General features: G+C 40.5%; 1 protein-coding gene across 1 annotated transcript in view; it reads left to right on the top strand.

Annotated features, from left to right (window-relative positions):
• The window catches only part of LOC134222239 (uncharacterized), a 41,185-nt gene extending 27,351 nt beyond the window's left edge, over positions 1-13,834 (top strand). Inside the window, exons 2-3 of the mRNA XM_062701381.1 lie at positions 2,844-4,220; positions 13,626-13,834. Of these exons, the coding sequence (XP_062557365.1) occupies positions 2,844-4,220; positions 13,626-13,834 (1,586 nt within the window). The remainder of the gene's footprint in view (positions 1-2,843; positions 4,221-13,625) is intronic.
• The last annotated feature ends 624 nt before the right edge of the window (positions 13,835-14,458 follow it).

The following is a 14,458-nucleotide window of genomic DNA, read 5'->3' as shown; positions in this document are numbered from 1 at the left end:
TAACAGGTATTCTGGCCAACTATTATCATGTGTAATTGTAAAAGATTTGAATGAACAACAAGGGAGATATGGAGTAAGATAACTTTTTGGTCATTTTGCTAAAAATAATAGGATTTCCGCAACTAGTATTTCATTACCATATATACGTTCAATCAGGTGAACATTATACCATTTCGATAACCTATTATATAGAATACTTCATGGTACAGAACACCAATCCGGTTGATTTTCCAAGAAGTCAAAACCATTACAGCAACAGTTCGCTAACTGGGCGCCTTTTAACTGGACTGTTTTTTAACTGGGCGTTCGCTAACTGGGCCAAAGCCCAGTTAAAAAGCAGTTATCCGTCAAAAAACAACAACAAAGACTCGGTGACGAGGGGATTCTGAATGGTATATTCTTTAAGCTTCATGTAAAACACGATAACAACAATGCATCGCGAATTCCCTCGTCAGCCCAGTTAAAAAGCGGCGTTCGGTAACTGGGCTGGTGTTTTAGCCCAGTTAGCGAACGGTTGCTGTACTTGAATAATTTTGGGACTGTGGGGTAAAAGTACGCAGGAACCGGTGGGGCAAGAGTACGCATGTGAATCTTCAAGTTTTGATGTCAAACCCGTATCTCCAGCCGAAATAAGACTACTTCCAAAGCGTAAAGATCTACAACTAAGAAAAAAGGGACAGAAATCGAACATTGTAACAAGTTTTAAGGATAAGCTGAAGTAATTTGGTGTTAGAAAAGATTAAGCGAACAAAGCACTGAAGCGAAATAATGAAATTGTATTAGGACTAGTTGTACACCTAAACGTAGTACGAAAATTTTATCTTAATGATAATTTCATTTAATCAAAAGAAACATTCATAAATTTCGCAACGTTTAGCTGGGAGGGGTTGTGAGATGTGTGACGATCCATATAATTTTTAGAGGATTCATACAAATAGTGTAAGATAGGGGGGAGGGGTGATGAAATAGCCAAATTTTACGTTACGTGATTGGTGGACATTCTTTAAGAAAATGCTTTTGTATACGCCACGCGAAACCTGATATATATATTTTTACCTCTGTAGTTTTTTGTATATATAATAAACAATGGTTTTTCGTATGAAAGTGTACATTTTTAGGACCCCCTCCCCCTTTAAGAGTTACTTAATCTTTAAACATTCCCCAATATATGCTCATTAAACATCAATTAAATGTTATTAACTCTTATTTGTGTTAATATATACTTAAAGCCAGTGGCGTAGTCAGAAAATTGGTCTGGGGGGGGTTTTCTGAACATTTTTTTTTCGAAAAAAAAAATGTCTTCTAAAAATTTTGTCTCTGGGGGGGGTTTTATGCCCAAAACCACCCCCGTGACTACGCCACTGCTTAAAGCACATGATTGGATAAATGCGTACTCTTACCCCACCCGATGCGCACTTTTACCCCACCGGTGGGGTAAGAGTGCGTTTTTCACTTGTCTTGCGATAAGGGTTCTACTAAAACGAATCTCAATAATTTCAATATTTTTTCCACTGGGTAACATAAAGGAAGAGTATATGAATCATCGACACTGATTTGATATGCAGAGGCTTGCTTCATAAGGGCCACATGATCGATTGAAAACTAAGTGCGTACTCTTGCCCCACTCTACTCTATGGAATTTTTTTTCGGATTATCAAGATAATTGGAAATTCAAAGTTTTCGGGAAATAGCAACATCGCTTGAATACTTTACCATAGAAATCTGCAGAAAGAAATGCCTTCAAAATGTCTGCTATTACATGCATACGATACGTTGTACTCAGCTATCACAATATCGAAAGGTTTATCTTGGCAATCCTTTCAGAAATGCCATGCATCTTTAAGGGTTATGTTGGAAAGCTAGATGTCATAGGCACACTGTGTCCTGACACATCCTATGTCCTGCTTAAGTTAAACAATTGTCTTTTTCATGTTGTCTTAATATTAAAGGCAGTTTAGTATTTTACTTAAAATCGCAGCTATTGTATTTGTTCTGTTAATCTGTTACTTCTATTATATATTCAACTCACTGTAGAGAGAGATGATATGATCAGAGCGCCAGATATGTGCCATACTCATGCAAAGTCGTAGGAATTCTAGGGGGGGCTAACTTGATTCTAGGTGGGGCTATAGCCCCCCCTAGCCCCCCTGTAGTTACGCCAATGCCTGGAAGTGCTGAAAGTTGGACTTAATGTGCACAATGTTGAACTGAATGGCGAGCCCTTCCCAAAATTTCCCAATGTTCAACTAAAACTGTCAATTGACCAAACCGTTCCTCCAAAAAAAGTTGCATATTTGAGAATTCCAGCAGCTATGGAGGAGAAAGTTGACTTAAAAATCCAGCAAATGCTCGATAGTGATGTAATTCAACCAATGATCGGCCCCCCTGAATGGATATCCCCTATGGTCGTAGTGCCAAAAGGGAAGGATGACATCAGGTTGTGCATTAATATGAAATACCCAAATCAAGCAATTCAACGCAAGCACTATCCGCTACCAATGATCGACACTTTGCTAAATAAATTAAGGGGATCGACATGCTTTTCAAAATTGGACATAACATCTGCATTCCACCACATAGAACTTCACCCAGAATCCCGGGGCATTACGACCTTTATGACAAGCAGAGGCTTGATGAGGTTCAAAGGATTGATGTTTGGCATCAATTGTGCGCCGGAAATTTTTCAGCGTATAATGTGCGAAATGTTGGCTGGGATAGAAGGTGTAGTCGTATATATTGATGACGTAGTGGTATCGGGAAAAACAAAGGAGCAACACGACCGTAGGCTGGAAGAAGTATTGTAGTTGCTCCGCCAAAACAATGAAATGCTTAACAAACAAAAGGTCTAATCGGTGTGAAGCAACTCGAAATTTTGGGGTATAATGTCAGTGCAGCCGGGATAAGACCAGAGGATAAAGTTGAAGCTATCCGAAATTTCAGGAAACCCGAGACTATTGAGGAAACCCGTAGCTTCTTGGGCCTTATCAATTTTGTTGGGCAGTTTATTCCGTGTCTGTCTACTAGAACTGAGCCATTGCGTAAGTACATAAGAGGAGATGTAGCTATTTTTGGTGATGAACAAGAAGAAGCTTTCAATGACCTTCGGAATGAACTGTCCAAAACCGTTCGGAGACTGGGATTAATTGACCCGAATGATGAAACCGAATTATTTGTGGACGCATCTCCGGTAGGCCTTGGTGCGGTCCTCACTCAAAGGGACAAAATGAACATATCTCGTATTATCAGCTTCGCGTCGAAGGGATTAACCAAAGTTGAAAGGATCTATCCTCAGACACAACGTGAAGCCCTCGCGGTTGTATGGGCTGTCGAAAAGTTTTATCCTTACTTGTTTGGCATGAGATTCACAATCTACACAGGCCACAAGACTCTTGAATACATTTACGGCGGAAAACATCGCGATGGAAAACGAGCTTGTACAAGAGCTGAAGGTTGGGCACTTCGTTTGCAGCCGTTCAACTTCTGTATCAAGCACATTCCTGGTGCTACTAATATCTCAGACATACTTTTACGTTTATGCCCAAGGTCTGATTCCGATGTTCCGTTCGATGAGGAATCTGAACACTATTTGTGCGCTATAGACGATGGAATGAGTGCTATCACCCTGGAACATATTCAAAATGAAACTAAACATGACGCAACATCTAATGCGGTTATTGAAGCTCTTCGAAGTGGAGTTTGGCCTTCGGATCTTTTTCACTATCAGTCATTCACGAAGGAGCTCGGAGTAATCAATGGTATCGTCGTTAGAAATGATCGAATAGTTCTCCCTAGCAAGCTAAGGACTCAAGCCTTGGATATTGCACATCGAGGACACCCAGGAGTGGTCAGCATGCGACGTAGTTTGCGGGAAAATTTGTGGTGGCCCTATATGGACAGAGATGTTGGTGACCGTATCCAGGAATGTGCTGGGTGTGCAGCCGTAAGCACTCAAGGTCCTCCGGAGCCAATAGCGAGAAAACAAATGCAAGATCGAGCGTGGCAGGAGATCGCGATCGACTTTTTTTCAGCAAAAGAGTTTGCTACTTTTCTGGTGGTTGTAGATTACTATAGCCGTTTCTTGAAGGTCATAGAGATGAGAGGTACAACAGCCACAAAGACTATCGAAGCCCTTGAGTCCGTGTTTCTGGAGCAAACGTATCCGGAAACAATTCGCAGTGATAATGGCCCACCTTTCTCCAGCGAAGAGTTCCAGAATTATTGTAAGCGTCAGAAACATTCGATCCGTTCGAACCATTCCGTATTGGCCACAGATGAATGGTCTCGTAGAAAGGCAAAATCAAGGTATTTTTTTTTCCAAGTTCGTTTATTTGGTAGGCTCAGGCGTGTATAACACTTTACGGAGCCATGGTTCTTTGTGATATATACAATCAATATCATTTAATTTTTCAGTTAGTAAGAGAGGGGTAGAAGCCACCCAAGTAACAATTGAGGTTGTATCAGAGTTTTATAGCGTTCTTCAAAACCTAATCTCAAAACCTTCCATGCAGTCCTCGCAGTTTCCACAACCTCCTGTAGATTTCTATAAAACCATGTTACAGCCAGTTGGCCCAGTTTTATTGCAATCATTAAAACCTAATATGCGTTCTAGTTCAGAACCAACGGTTTTATAATATACTTCAAGTCTCATATAAAACATGCAACATAAAACCTTCTCTAGACTTGGTGGTTTTGAGAACCACTATATAACCATGATATAACCACTTCATGACTATGATACAACAACAAATAAGCCGATAATGAAACAGTTGTCAACTCTCAGGTTATTGTTGGTTAATGTTTGTACTCGAAAAAAATATGCTTTTCTTCCTGCAATACATGGATTACATGTCAACAACAAAAATAAAAGAATTATTATCAGCCAGTTCAATAAAAGTTCATATCTGGCTTTGAGTGTTATATGGATTTTTGAAGGCATGCCAGGGATTTTTCATGGTGAAACCATGATAAATAATCAGTATTTTAACAATGCGCTTCGTTAATTTGTTATTATTTAGAATTTTTCAAGTTTAATTAATTGCCTTAGTTAATTACTTTAGAAATAATTTCAATGAATAACCAATTTGTTTGATCAAATAATCAAAGCATTGTTCCTAAAACTTATTAGGATGACCAATTTTACCATTTAAAAGGAGAAACAGAAATTTACATGATATTTCGATTATGAAATTCATTATTTTTTCATATCGGCGACATTTTTTCGAATAAAACTTTGATTGCATAAAAATGCCTCTATATAACCATTACTCCTGAATTGGCCCTATCTGGGCATTTCAAACAACTAGAGGTTTTATCTTGGCCTTTCTCAAGACCATGTTACGACTAGCAAGTTTTATCTTGGTCAAACCTAAAGCTTGGTAGTTTTATATATAATGACAACATGACAATGTAGACAGATATAAAAAAAATCATAAACAAACTTATTCTGCCCTTGGCATCGAATGCAAGTACTTTTAAAAGTAAGTATTTCAATTAAAAAGCATAAAGTGGCAATTGTTAAATGGTATATTTTGTACCATAAAAGTGTTTTACTCGTGTTAAATTGGCAAAACATGTATGGATAAAATACATATTTTCATACCCCTCATGAGCAAATGCTGTTTGAACAGTTTTTTCAACGACTTAAATATATAAGGGAACTGCTCCTGGATTCCAACTCATGGCTCCGATAGCAGAGCAATGGAAAGGTATTTGATTTGTAATTTTTTTTTAGCAGGAGTTTGCATGTTGACAAGAAGAAGCGAAGAAATTGGTGCCGTATTTCTTTGCTTCCCGATAAGATGCATGTATTTTCAGTGAGTGAGATGAAGATCGAAACAGTTCCCCTACATAATTCACGACATAGAAAAAACTGCTAATGTTTTTTTTTTCCATTTTCGACTGAAAGCGAAATGAAAAAACTTCCGTGGGTTAAATTTGTGCTGAAAATTTAGTTTCTTTCCATAGTAGTAGTTTCAAGCTTCGTATTCCTATGCAGGTCTTCTTCAGGAGTAAAGGTTATATGTGGGTTTTATACAGGACTCTACGAAGCTTGGCAGCTTTTATAAGTCTTGATCAAAACCAACATATAACTTAACTGCTGGCTTTATGTCAGTTCCATTTTTAGCTCTGAGGAGGAACACAGGAGCATTATAAAACCTAAAGAGCTGTGGTTTTATATTGGAATTCAAAACGTAGTTCTCAAGTACTCTTGCGGATCTAATTAAATGACAACTGAATAAATCCAAAATAAAACTTTAAGCATTTCTACATGCCGTAATAAAACCTCTATAAAACTAGCATAAATCTTCGAAGCATTGCGATTGTTACTTGGGCAGCGTACTCGTGGTGACTCGAGGTTAGTTTACAATGTTTAAGGATTGGGATTTGGGATAAGGAAATTTCAGCTTCTCATCCGGGCATTTGGCGTCAGTCGACTGGGAGCATCTTCCGGATGGCAAGAGCTATGGAGCTCTACGGAACAAAAAGGCAGAGACTAAACAAAAAAAAAACTTTGAAGAAAGAAGAAAAAAAAACAAAATATTAAATTTTGATGTCAGAAGCACAAAGAAAACTATAAATGGCCTGCATATAGACAACATCACGATCTCCCAAAACACCTCGAACTTCCCTGAAGGGTTGTTTCCCTCGGGCCACAAGGGTATCCAATAATTGCTCTCTGGAGGCGTCATTTTCCGAGCAGGACCAAACTACGTGATCGATGTCATCATAACCGGCTCCGCACCTACATAAGTTGCTATCGACAAGGTTTATTCTGTACAGATGTGCGTTTAGTGAATAGTGATTGGACATAAGTCTCGACATCACGCGAATGAAGCCTCGACTTAAGTCCTCACCTCTGAACCACGCTCGCCCAGAAACTTTTGGAACTATGGAAAATAGCCACCGTCCAAGTTCATTGTGTGTCCAATTCCTTTGCCAACTTTGAAGAGTACTCTGACGGACTAATGGGAAAAACTCGTTGCTCGAGAATTGTCAATCATAAACCTCACCTTCCTGTGCGCCCACCTTTGCCAGCGAGTCTGCCTTCTCATTGCCGTAGATTGAGCAGTGAGATGGGACCCAAACAAAGGTAATCTTGAATGATCTTTCGACCAAAATACGCATCTGCTCTCTTATGTTTGAAAGAAAGTAAGATGCGTGCTTAACAGGTTTCATCGACCGGAGTGCCTCGATAGAACTAAGACTATCCGAGAAGATGAAATAATGGTCTACGGGCTGATTGGAAATTATCCCCAAAGCGAAGTTAATTGCTGCCAGCTCAGCAACATAAACCGAACACGGTTCCTGAAGTTTTTGGAAGGTGGTTGAAGTTACATTGAAAACACCGAAGCCAGTGGATCCGTTGATGCGAGAACCATCAGTGAAATATCTGTTGTTGCAATTGACATGTTCATATTTTTCAGAAAAAAGGGAGGGAATAGATATTTGTCGAAGATGATCTGGTATTCCTTGAATAGCATGTTTCATGGACAGATCGTATACAATTGAGGAACTGTCGTTGGTGAAGTGAACTCGAAGGGGATTATAACACGGAAGACAAAGATCTGACGATATGTAGTTGAGATAAACTCTCAGGAATCTTGAACGACAAGTTAGTTCAAGCATATTATCGAAGTTATCTAGAACAAGTGTGTTATTTGTTCCACATTTGATGAGTATTCTAAGTGAGAGCTCCCAGTAACGGTGCTTTAAAGGAGTGACTCCAGCAAGCACCTCCAGGCTCATGTTATGCGTTGAATGCACACAGCCAAGGGCAATACGCAAACAACGATACTGAATTCGTTCCAATTTGATCAGGTGGCAATCAGCTGCTGAGAGGAAGCAGAAGGAGCCATACTCTAAAACAGAGAGAATAGTCGTTCTATACAGTTTGATGAGGTCTTCCGGGTGAGCACCCCACCATGTTCCGGAGATAGAACGTAGAAAATGGATCCTTTTCTGGCATTTTTGTATCAAATACTCAATGTGGAGTTTCCACTTTCCAGGTGCATTTGGAATCAAACACGACCCCAAGGTATTTAGAAGATAAAGATTGGTTGATGTCATCATTCAACAGCTTGAGTTTCAGTTGAGCAGGATACCGCTTCTTAGTAAACACAACCAATTGAGTTTTTTTGCGGTGAAAACTCGATCCCTAAATGTCTGGCCCAAACAGTCAGATTATCTAAGGTACTTTGCAATGGTCCTTGCAAGACAGCTGCACATGGACCTCTTAGAGAGACCACGGCATCATCTGCAAGTTGTCTGAGCGTGCATTGTCCTTCCAAACAATTGTCAATATCTTTAACATAGAAATTATAAAGCAAGGGACTTAAACACTAGCTATTTCTGGAAGTTGTCAGAGTGCCGAGTGTGAAGTTCATTTGTTTTTCTGACAACAAATTGTACAAGAAATTATTCAAAATAACGGGTAATCCACTACTGTGCAGATTGCCTGACAGTACTTCTATGGAAACTGAATCAAAAGCGCCCTTAATGTCCAAGAATACTTAAGTCAATTGCTCCTTGTGCGCAAAGACCAGCTGTATATCTGAAGAAAGCAACGCTAGACAATCGTTTGTTCCTTTCCCTTTTCTAAATCCAAACTGAGTATTTGAAAGCAATGCATTTTCTTCGACCCAATGGTCGACTCTTGAAAGGATCATTTTCTCCAATAATTTTCTCATGCATGATAGCATGGCAATCGGTCGGTATGAATTGTGATTAGACGCTGGTTTTCCAGGCTTTTGAATAGCTATTACTTTCACCTGTCTCCATTCAGGTGGCACAATGTTGTACTCCATGAAACAGTTGTACAGGTCAAGTAATCGTCTTTTTGCGATATCTGGGAGGTTTTTAAGAAGATTGAATTTGATGTTATCGCATCCCGGAGCAGAGTTATTCGATGAAAGAAGAGACATAGAAAGTTCCAGCATTGAGAATGGTCCACCCAAAGAACCGGGATCAGTGACTGATTCTCGAAATAGCAGTTCTGCTGGTACGGAATCTGGACAGACCTTTTTTGCGAAGTTGAATATCCATCGATTGGAGTATTCTTCACTCTCGTTGGTGGAAATGCGGTTCCGCATGTTGCGGGCCGTTTTCCAAAGTGTTGTCATTGAGGTTTCTCGTGATAGTCCCTCGACAAAACGTCGCCAGTAGCTACGTTTTTTGCCTTGAGAAGATTTTTGAGCTTTCTTTCGAGCCTCAAATACTCTTCAAAAAGCTCGGACCTTCCGTGTTTGCGGAAGGCCTTGAAGGCATCAGATTTCTCAGAATACAACTTAGTACATTCATCATCCCATCCAGGAGTGGCTGGTCTTCTTATGACAGATGTACTTGGAACGCGTCGTTTCTGAGCTTCTAGTGCGCTTTTTTGAATCAACTCAGTAAGGAATCGATATTCATCCAAAGGTGGAAGATTATCAGTTGATTCAATACCAATTTTTGCCGCCGATGCAAATTTTGGCCAGTCAATGTTTTTCGTGAGGTCGAAAGGAACTGGCTCAGATTGTTGATAGCTATTTTTAATTGAGGGTAACTATCGGCATATGATCACTACCATGGGGATCTTGAATTACCTTCCACTTGCAATCTAATGATAGTGAATTTGAACATAAAGACAGATCAATACGGCTTTGTTGACCATTTGGTCCTATTCGAGTTACTTCACCAGTGTTCAAAATATTCAAATTGAAATCGTCACACAAATCATAGAAAATAGGCGCTCTATAATCGTCATACCTTTCGCCATCCAATACCATGTGCGTTCATATCACCCAATATCAATAATGGAGATGATAGGAGGGAGACTGCGCTCCAAAAATGTCGACGATTAATAGAGGCATTTGGAGGAATGTACACTGAAGCTATGCAAAGATCTTTATTCTTCACATTTACTTGGCATGCGACGATTTCTAAGCCGGGAACAGTCGGAATGGGAATTCTGTAGAAGGAGTAGCATTTTTTGATCCCCAAAAGAACGCCACCATAATGATCATCCCGATCTTGGCGAATAATGTTAAAATCGTGGAAGTTGATTTCATCTTCAGAAGAAAGCCATGTTTCACAGAGTGCAAATATATCGCAATCGGAATTGCGAATCAAAAACTTGAACACGTCTAATTTATTTTTCAGACTATGACAGTTCCACTGCAGCACAGTGATTGTATCTTCGGTGTTGGCCGTATTATCCATCGAAAGATACAATTTCTGCAAGAAGGGGCCATGAAACAGTCAATTGCTTCAGATAGCTTTCAACTGTTGGAATAAAGAGGTCAATGATTGGCCTCAATGAATTCGGAATATTGAACAAGTTCAAAAAACGGTCCACAAGGTCCTTAAAAGAGATCAATCCTCGCTTGGACGGAATACTTTTCCTAGAAGTGCGAATTTGTTTTTTTTTCTTTCGTTGATTCTCCTAGCCGGATATTTCTTCGAAACATCGGATTTAGGCAATGGCGGGAATGTCTTACTGCAACTAGGATCAAAAGAAGCAGTAGGGACAGATTGCTTCGGGATTTTAAATAAACCCACATTGCCTTCAGATTTTGGCAAGCTTTTATGGATGACTTTTGTTCTCTTACGGCGCGATCCCGGGGAAGACGGTTGCTTCCTCTTTTCGGGCACGTGTACCTCCGCAGAATCATCCATGTCGGCTGCGTCAGAGTCCAATTCGTCAATTGATATGGAATCATAATAATCACTTACACGAACGGTGGCTGAAATAGCAGTCGATGCAGTGGCTGTGGCGGATGTGTCTTGCGACCTAACCATTTCCGCATACGACTGCTTGGAGCGCTTCACTTTTTGGGTGCGCTTTTTGTACACCGAGCATTCTTGCAAACCATGGGGAGGGTTCAAACCACAATAAGCACATTTTGTTGCTTGTTGCTGGCAGAACTCCTCCCGATGTCCTTCTGAGCATTTGCCACAACGTGGTTTGTTGTCACAAAACTCGGCAGTGTGACCAAGTTGTTTGCAGTTGGTACAATTAAATACCCTTGGCACAAAAAGACGCACCGGAAACAACATATTTTCTATATCGACATACTTTGGAAGCATCGAACCGGCGAATGTCACCCGAAGCGAGCCTGACTTGGAATAAACCTTTTTGCCATCTACCGTGGCTGCTGAATGCAATTCCTTGCAGTCCAGAATATCCACGGTAGATTGCAGGGCGTTCTTTAGGCGACCTTTCCCTGCAAGCACATCCTTGCAAGTCAAGCTCGCTGCGTTGATTACGCCTTCTATCTCGACCTCCCGCGAGGGCACATAAACTAAATATTCAACAATGCACATTGTACGTTCATGTTGATTTGGCTGAATTCAAGCTTCGTAAAACGACGCGTCAAATCTCGTTTTATGCCCAGAAAATCTAGGCTCTTCACTTTCTGCCGAAAGTAAACAACCCAAGGCCCAGGTGAAGCCGCATGGTACAATCGTGTGCGCCCTGCATCTTTTGGAGGCCAATTGCCTTCCACAGTCTCATCTATTTGTTTATTTGTTTATTTTATTGTTACCTCCATCTGACTTATAGTCTTAATGAAGTTTACTAACAGCTATTCACACATGTCTACAAAATAGTCACAGAAACTTACAAAACAGTCAATTACTATAAAAAAATCTACATATATATTCTACAGCATCTGTTGTTTTCCACGCGACTTCACATTCGCAGCCTTAACTGGTTAGCAAATATAGAAGCTCCCTCATCAAACTCGAAAAACCTAAATGCATCGTTGAAACGCGAAGCCATAAACCTTATTGGATCATGCTGACCATAACGGCTATTACGAGGAGCGAGATACAGGAAATTTCTGCATCGTACAGGTCGTTCTGGAACATAAATATACAATTCAGCTAGAATAGCAGGGGCATCGATCCCGCCGGTCAGTATTTTTGCAACGAAGACTGCTTGTATCGTGGTCCTCCTTTTCTCCAATGTTTCGATTCCGAGCAGCATGCAGCGATGTTCGTCTCTGTCTCCATTCTCACCCCGCAAGGTGGAAGGATGATTTTGCTTATGTTAACTTAAGACTAATAGCTAATCAGAAAAAAAACTTTAAAAAAAACTAATTTTATTTATTCTATCAGTCCCACTCCGAATCAAGCAGATGGGAGAACAATAAAAACGTTTCTACTTATCTGCCCCTGCTGCTGTAGGTAGCAGCAGTAACAATAGCCTGCTTCACTGGCGTCGCCAGAAGCAGCTACTTCACTCGCCGACAGCGATCGCCTTGGATCCGTATGTAGGCACCGCACAATAGACTCGCACTACCGAACACAATCCGCGATGAGACACAGCACACACGTCTGGCTCGTTCGAACTATCGGCACGGAATGAAAATCAAGGTATTTTGCGGGCTCTTAGAATTGCCAAAGCAGTCAATGCTGATTGGCGTAAAGCTGTGAGAGATCATGTCCACATGTATAATACTACTCCTCACACAATAACGGAAAAAGCACCCCTGGAGTTATTGACCGGAAGACCGGTGAAAGATCTTCTGCCATCCTTGAGGACAGAACCTTACTGGAATCGCGATGATGAGATACGGGACAATGATGCTATAAAGAAAATGAAGGGAAAACTTTATTCTGACGAACGACGACAAGCCAAACCATCGGAAATAGTGGAAGGAGACACTGTTATATTGAAAAATTACGAGACTGGGATATTGGAGCCAAAATTTCGTCTAGAGCAGTTCAAAGTTATCAAAAAGACAGGGAGTGATACGATTGTAGCAAATGAAGAAGGAGTTAGATACAGGCGTCCTGTTTCGCACCTGAAAAAATGGTGCGAACATCCATCAGGAACCCGAGAAGTAGCACCAAAAGTACCATTCATTTCGGCTGAATCATCGAAAGAGAATAACTTCGAAGGCATACAAGAGAACACAACTGAATCCAAGCCGGAGCGTCCAAAACGGGCAAGAAAGTTGCCTGCACGGTTCAACTAATGGGTAACACTTAACTGTTGAAAAAAAAAATATTCCTTCATGTTATTAATCCTATTTTTTTCCAGAGTAGAAAAGGGATGTAGAGATATCATCAAACCATTTCCCACCATCTTCCCCTATACAACCATTAGCGCGAGAGAGAGAGAGTCTTCGAAGGAGCGCCGAGAGAGCGACGAGCAAGCGAAAACCGACGATAGCTCCCACGAGGCATTGCAAGTGTTCAACGGGCAGTTACTTATGAAACTTTGTGCGAGAAGGAGTCAAATAAATCAACGAGTGTTGTGCAGAATCAGTAGTGTTGTGTATTTCTTTAATTCGTCCGAAGTGTAAAAGTTCCTTTCTCCCGCCGGATTCTACAAGAAGCTTGAATTCTTTTGCAATCTTAAAACTCAATATGGAAAACCAATGAAAACTTTAGTTTTAGAGCGCTAAAACGCCAGTGTTCGGGATATGAGCCATGTTCGGGATTTGAGCCAAAACGGTATCTACCCGGGTAGAGGTGAAAAACAAACTAATAACACTAATTTCATATAATAGCAAACTTTGTTATTTATATGTTGTTGGAGGAGTGGTATATGCTACCTATCGAGAGTGTATACAGACATGACAAGTGAGCGATTTTCTCATTCTCCTTTGGATTCAAACCCTGCCTCCGTGCCATCAAAGACATTGGCGCAGTCCCCGCTGAGCAGGACGCCGGTGATCGGCATGGTGCGCTCGAGAGTTCCCCTCTCGTAGCCACCGCTCCTGCGTCCACTGCTGCTAGCGAAGTCATTCCTTCTGATGCCTCTTCAGAAGCGTCCACCAGTTCAGAATCGCCCACCAGTCCAGGATCGTCCACCAGTCCAGAAGGAAGTCTACATCCAACGATATAGTACGACCGTTACTGCCAGTTAACCACTGGGCCCATAACCATTTGTTGAGAATCTTTCTTCCAAATAATACTCGGGTTGTTCTCAGGTTTGATGATAATTTATTGAGATTTCAATACGTCAGGTGGTTTAATCAGACATGGTTATTTATCGATATAATCATTCTAGTTTCATATTCTATCGTGTATAAGCTTGTCTATGTAATCTACAGTGTCTATATTGTATACAACTAATTCTAACTGATAAGTTTCATGCAACTCGTAAAGCTTCTTGTTTGCCACAAGAAGCTCTTCGTACATTATTGCATACAAGGTCTGATTGAATACAAATTCTTCCTTCCATAGTTAACATTTCATTTGTCAGTAGTAAGATGTCAGAATGATATCTAGTTTATCAGTATAGGAATGAATGGCAAATTGTTATTGTTTATGTTTCACAGTGCAATTATCCGATCAAATATTTTTCTCACAAGCGGGGGGTGGTGGCGTAGGGGTTATGACGAATGTGCAAAATTTATATATTTTTTTTGATAATTTGTATGAATATGCCAAAATTATTTTCAGCTTTTAGTGGAAGTCGAGTCAAATACGAGACACTGAGAACGACCTTACTGTTGAGGTCGAAATA

Source organism: Armigeres subalbatus, chromosome 3 (assembly GCF_024139115.2).
Source record: "Armigeres subalbatus isolate Guangzhou_Male chromosome 3, GZ_Asu_2, whole genome shotgun sequence".
Taxonomy (NCBI): Eukaryota; Metazoa; Arthropoda; class Insecta; order Diptera; family Culicidae; genus Armigeres; species Armigeres subalbatus.
Note: the sequence above shows the minus strand (reverse complement) of the source record. Positions and strands in the feature narration are given on the sequence as shown.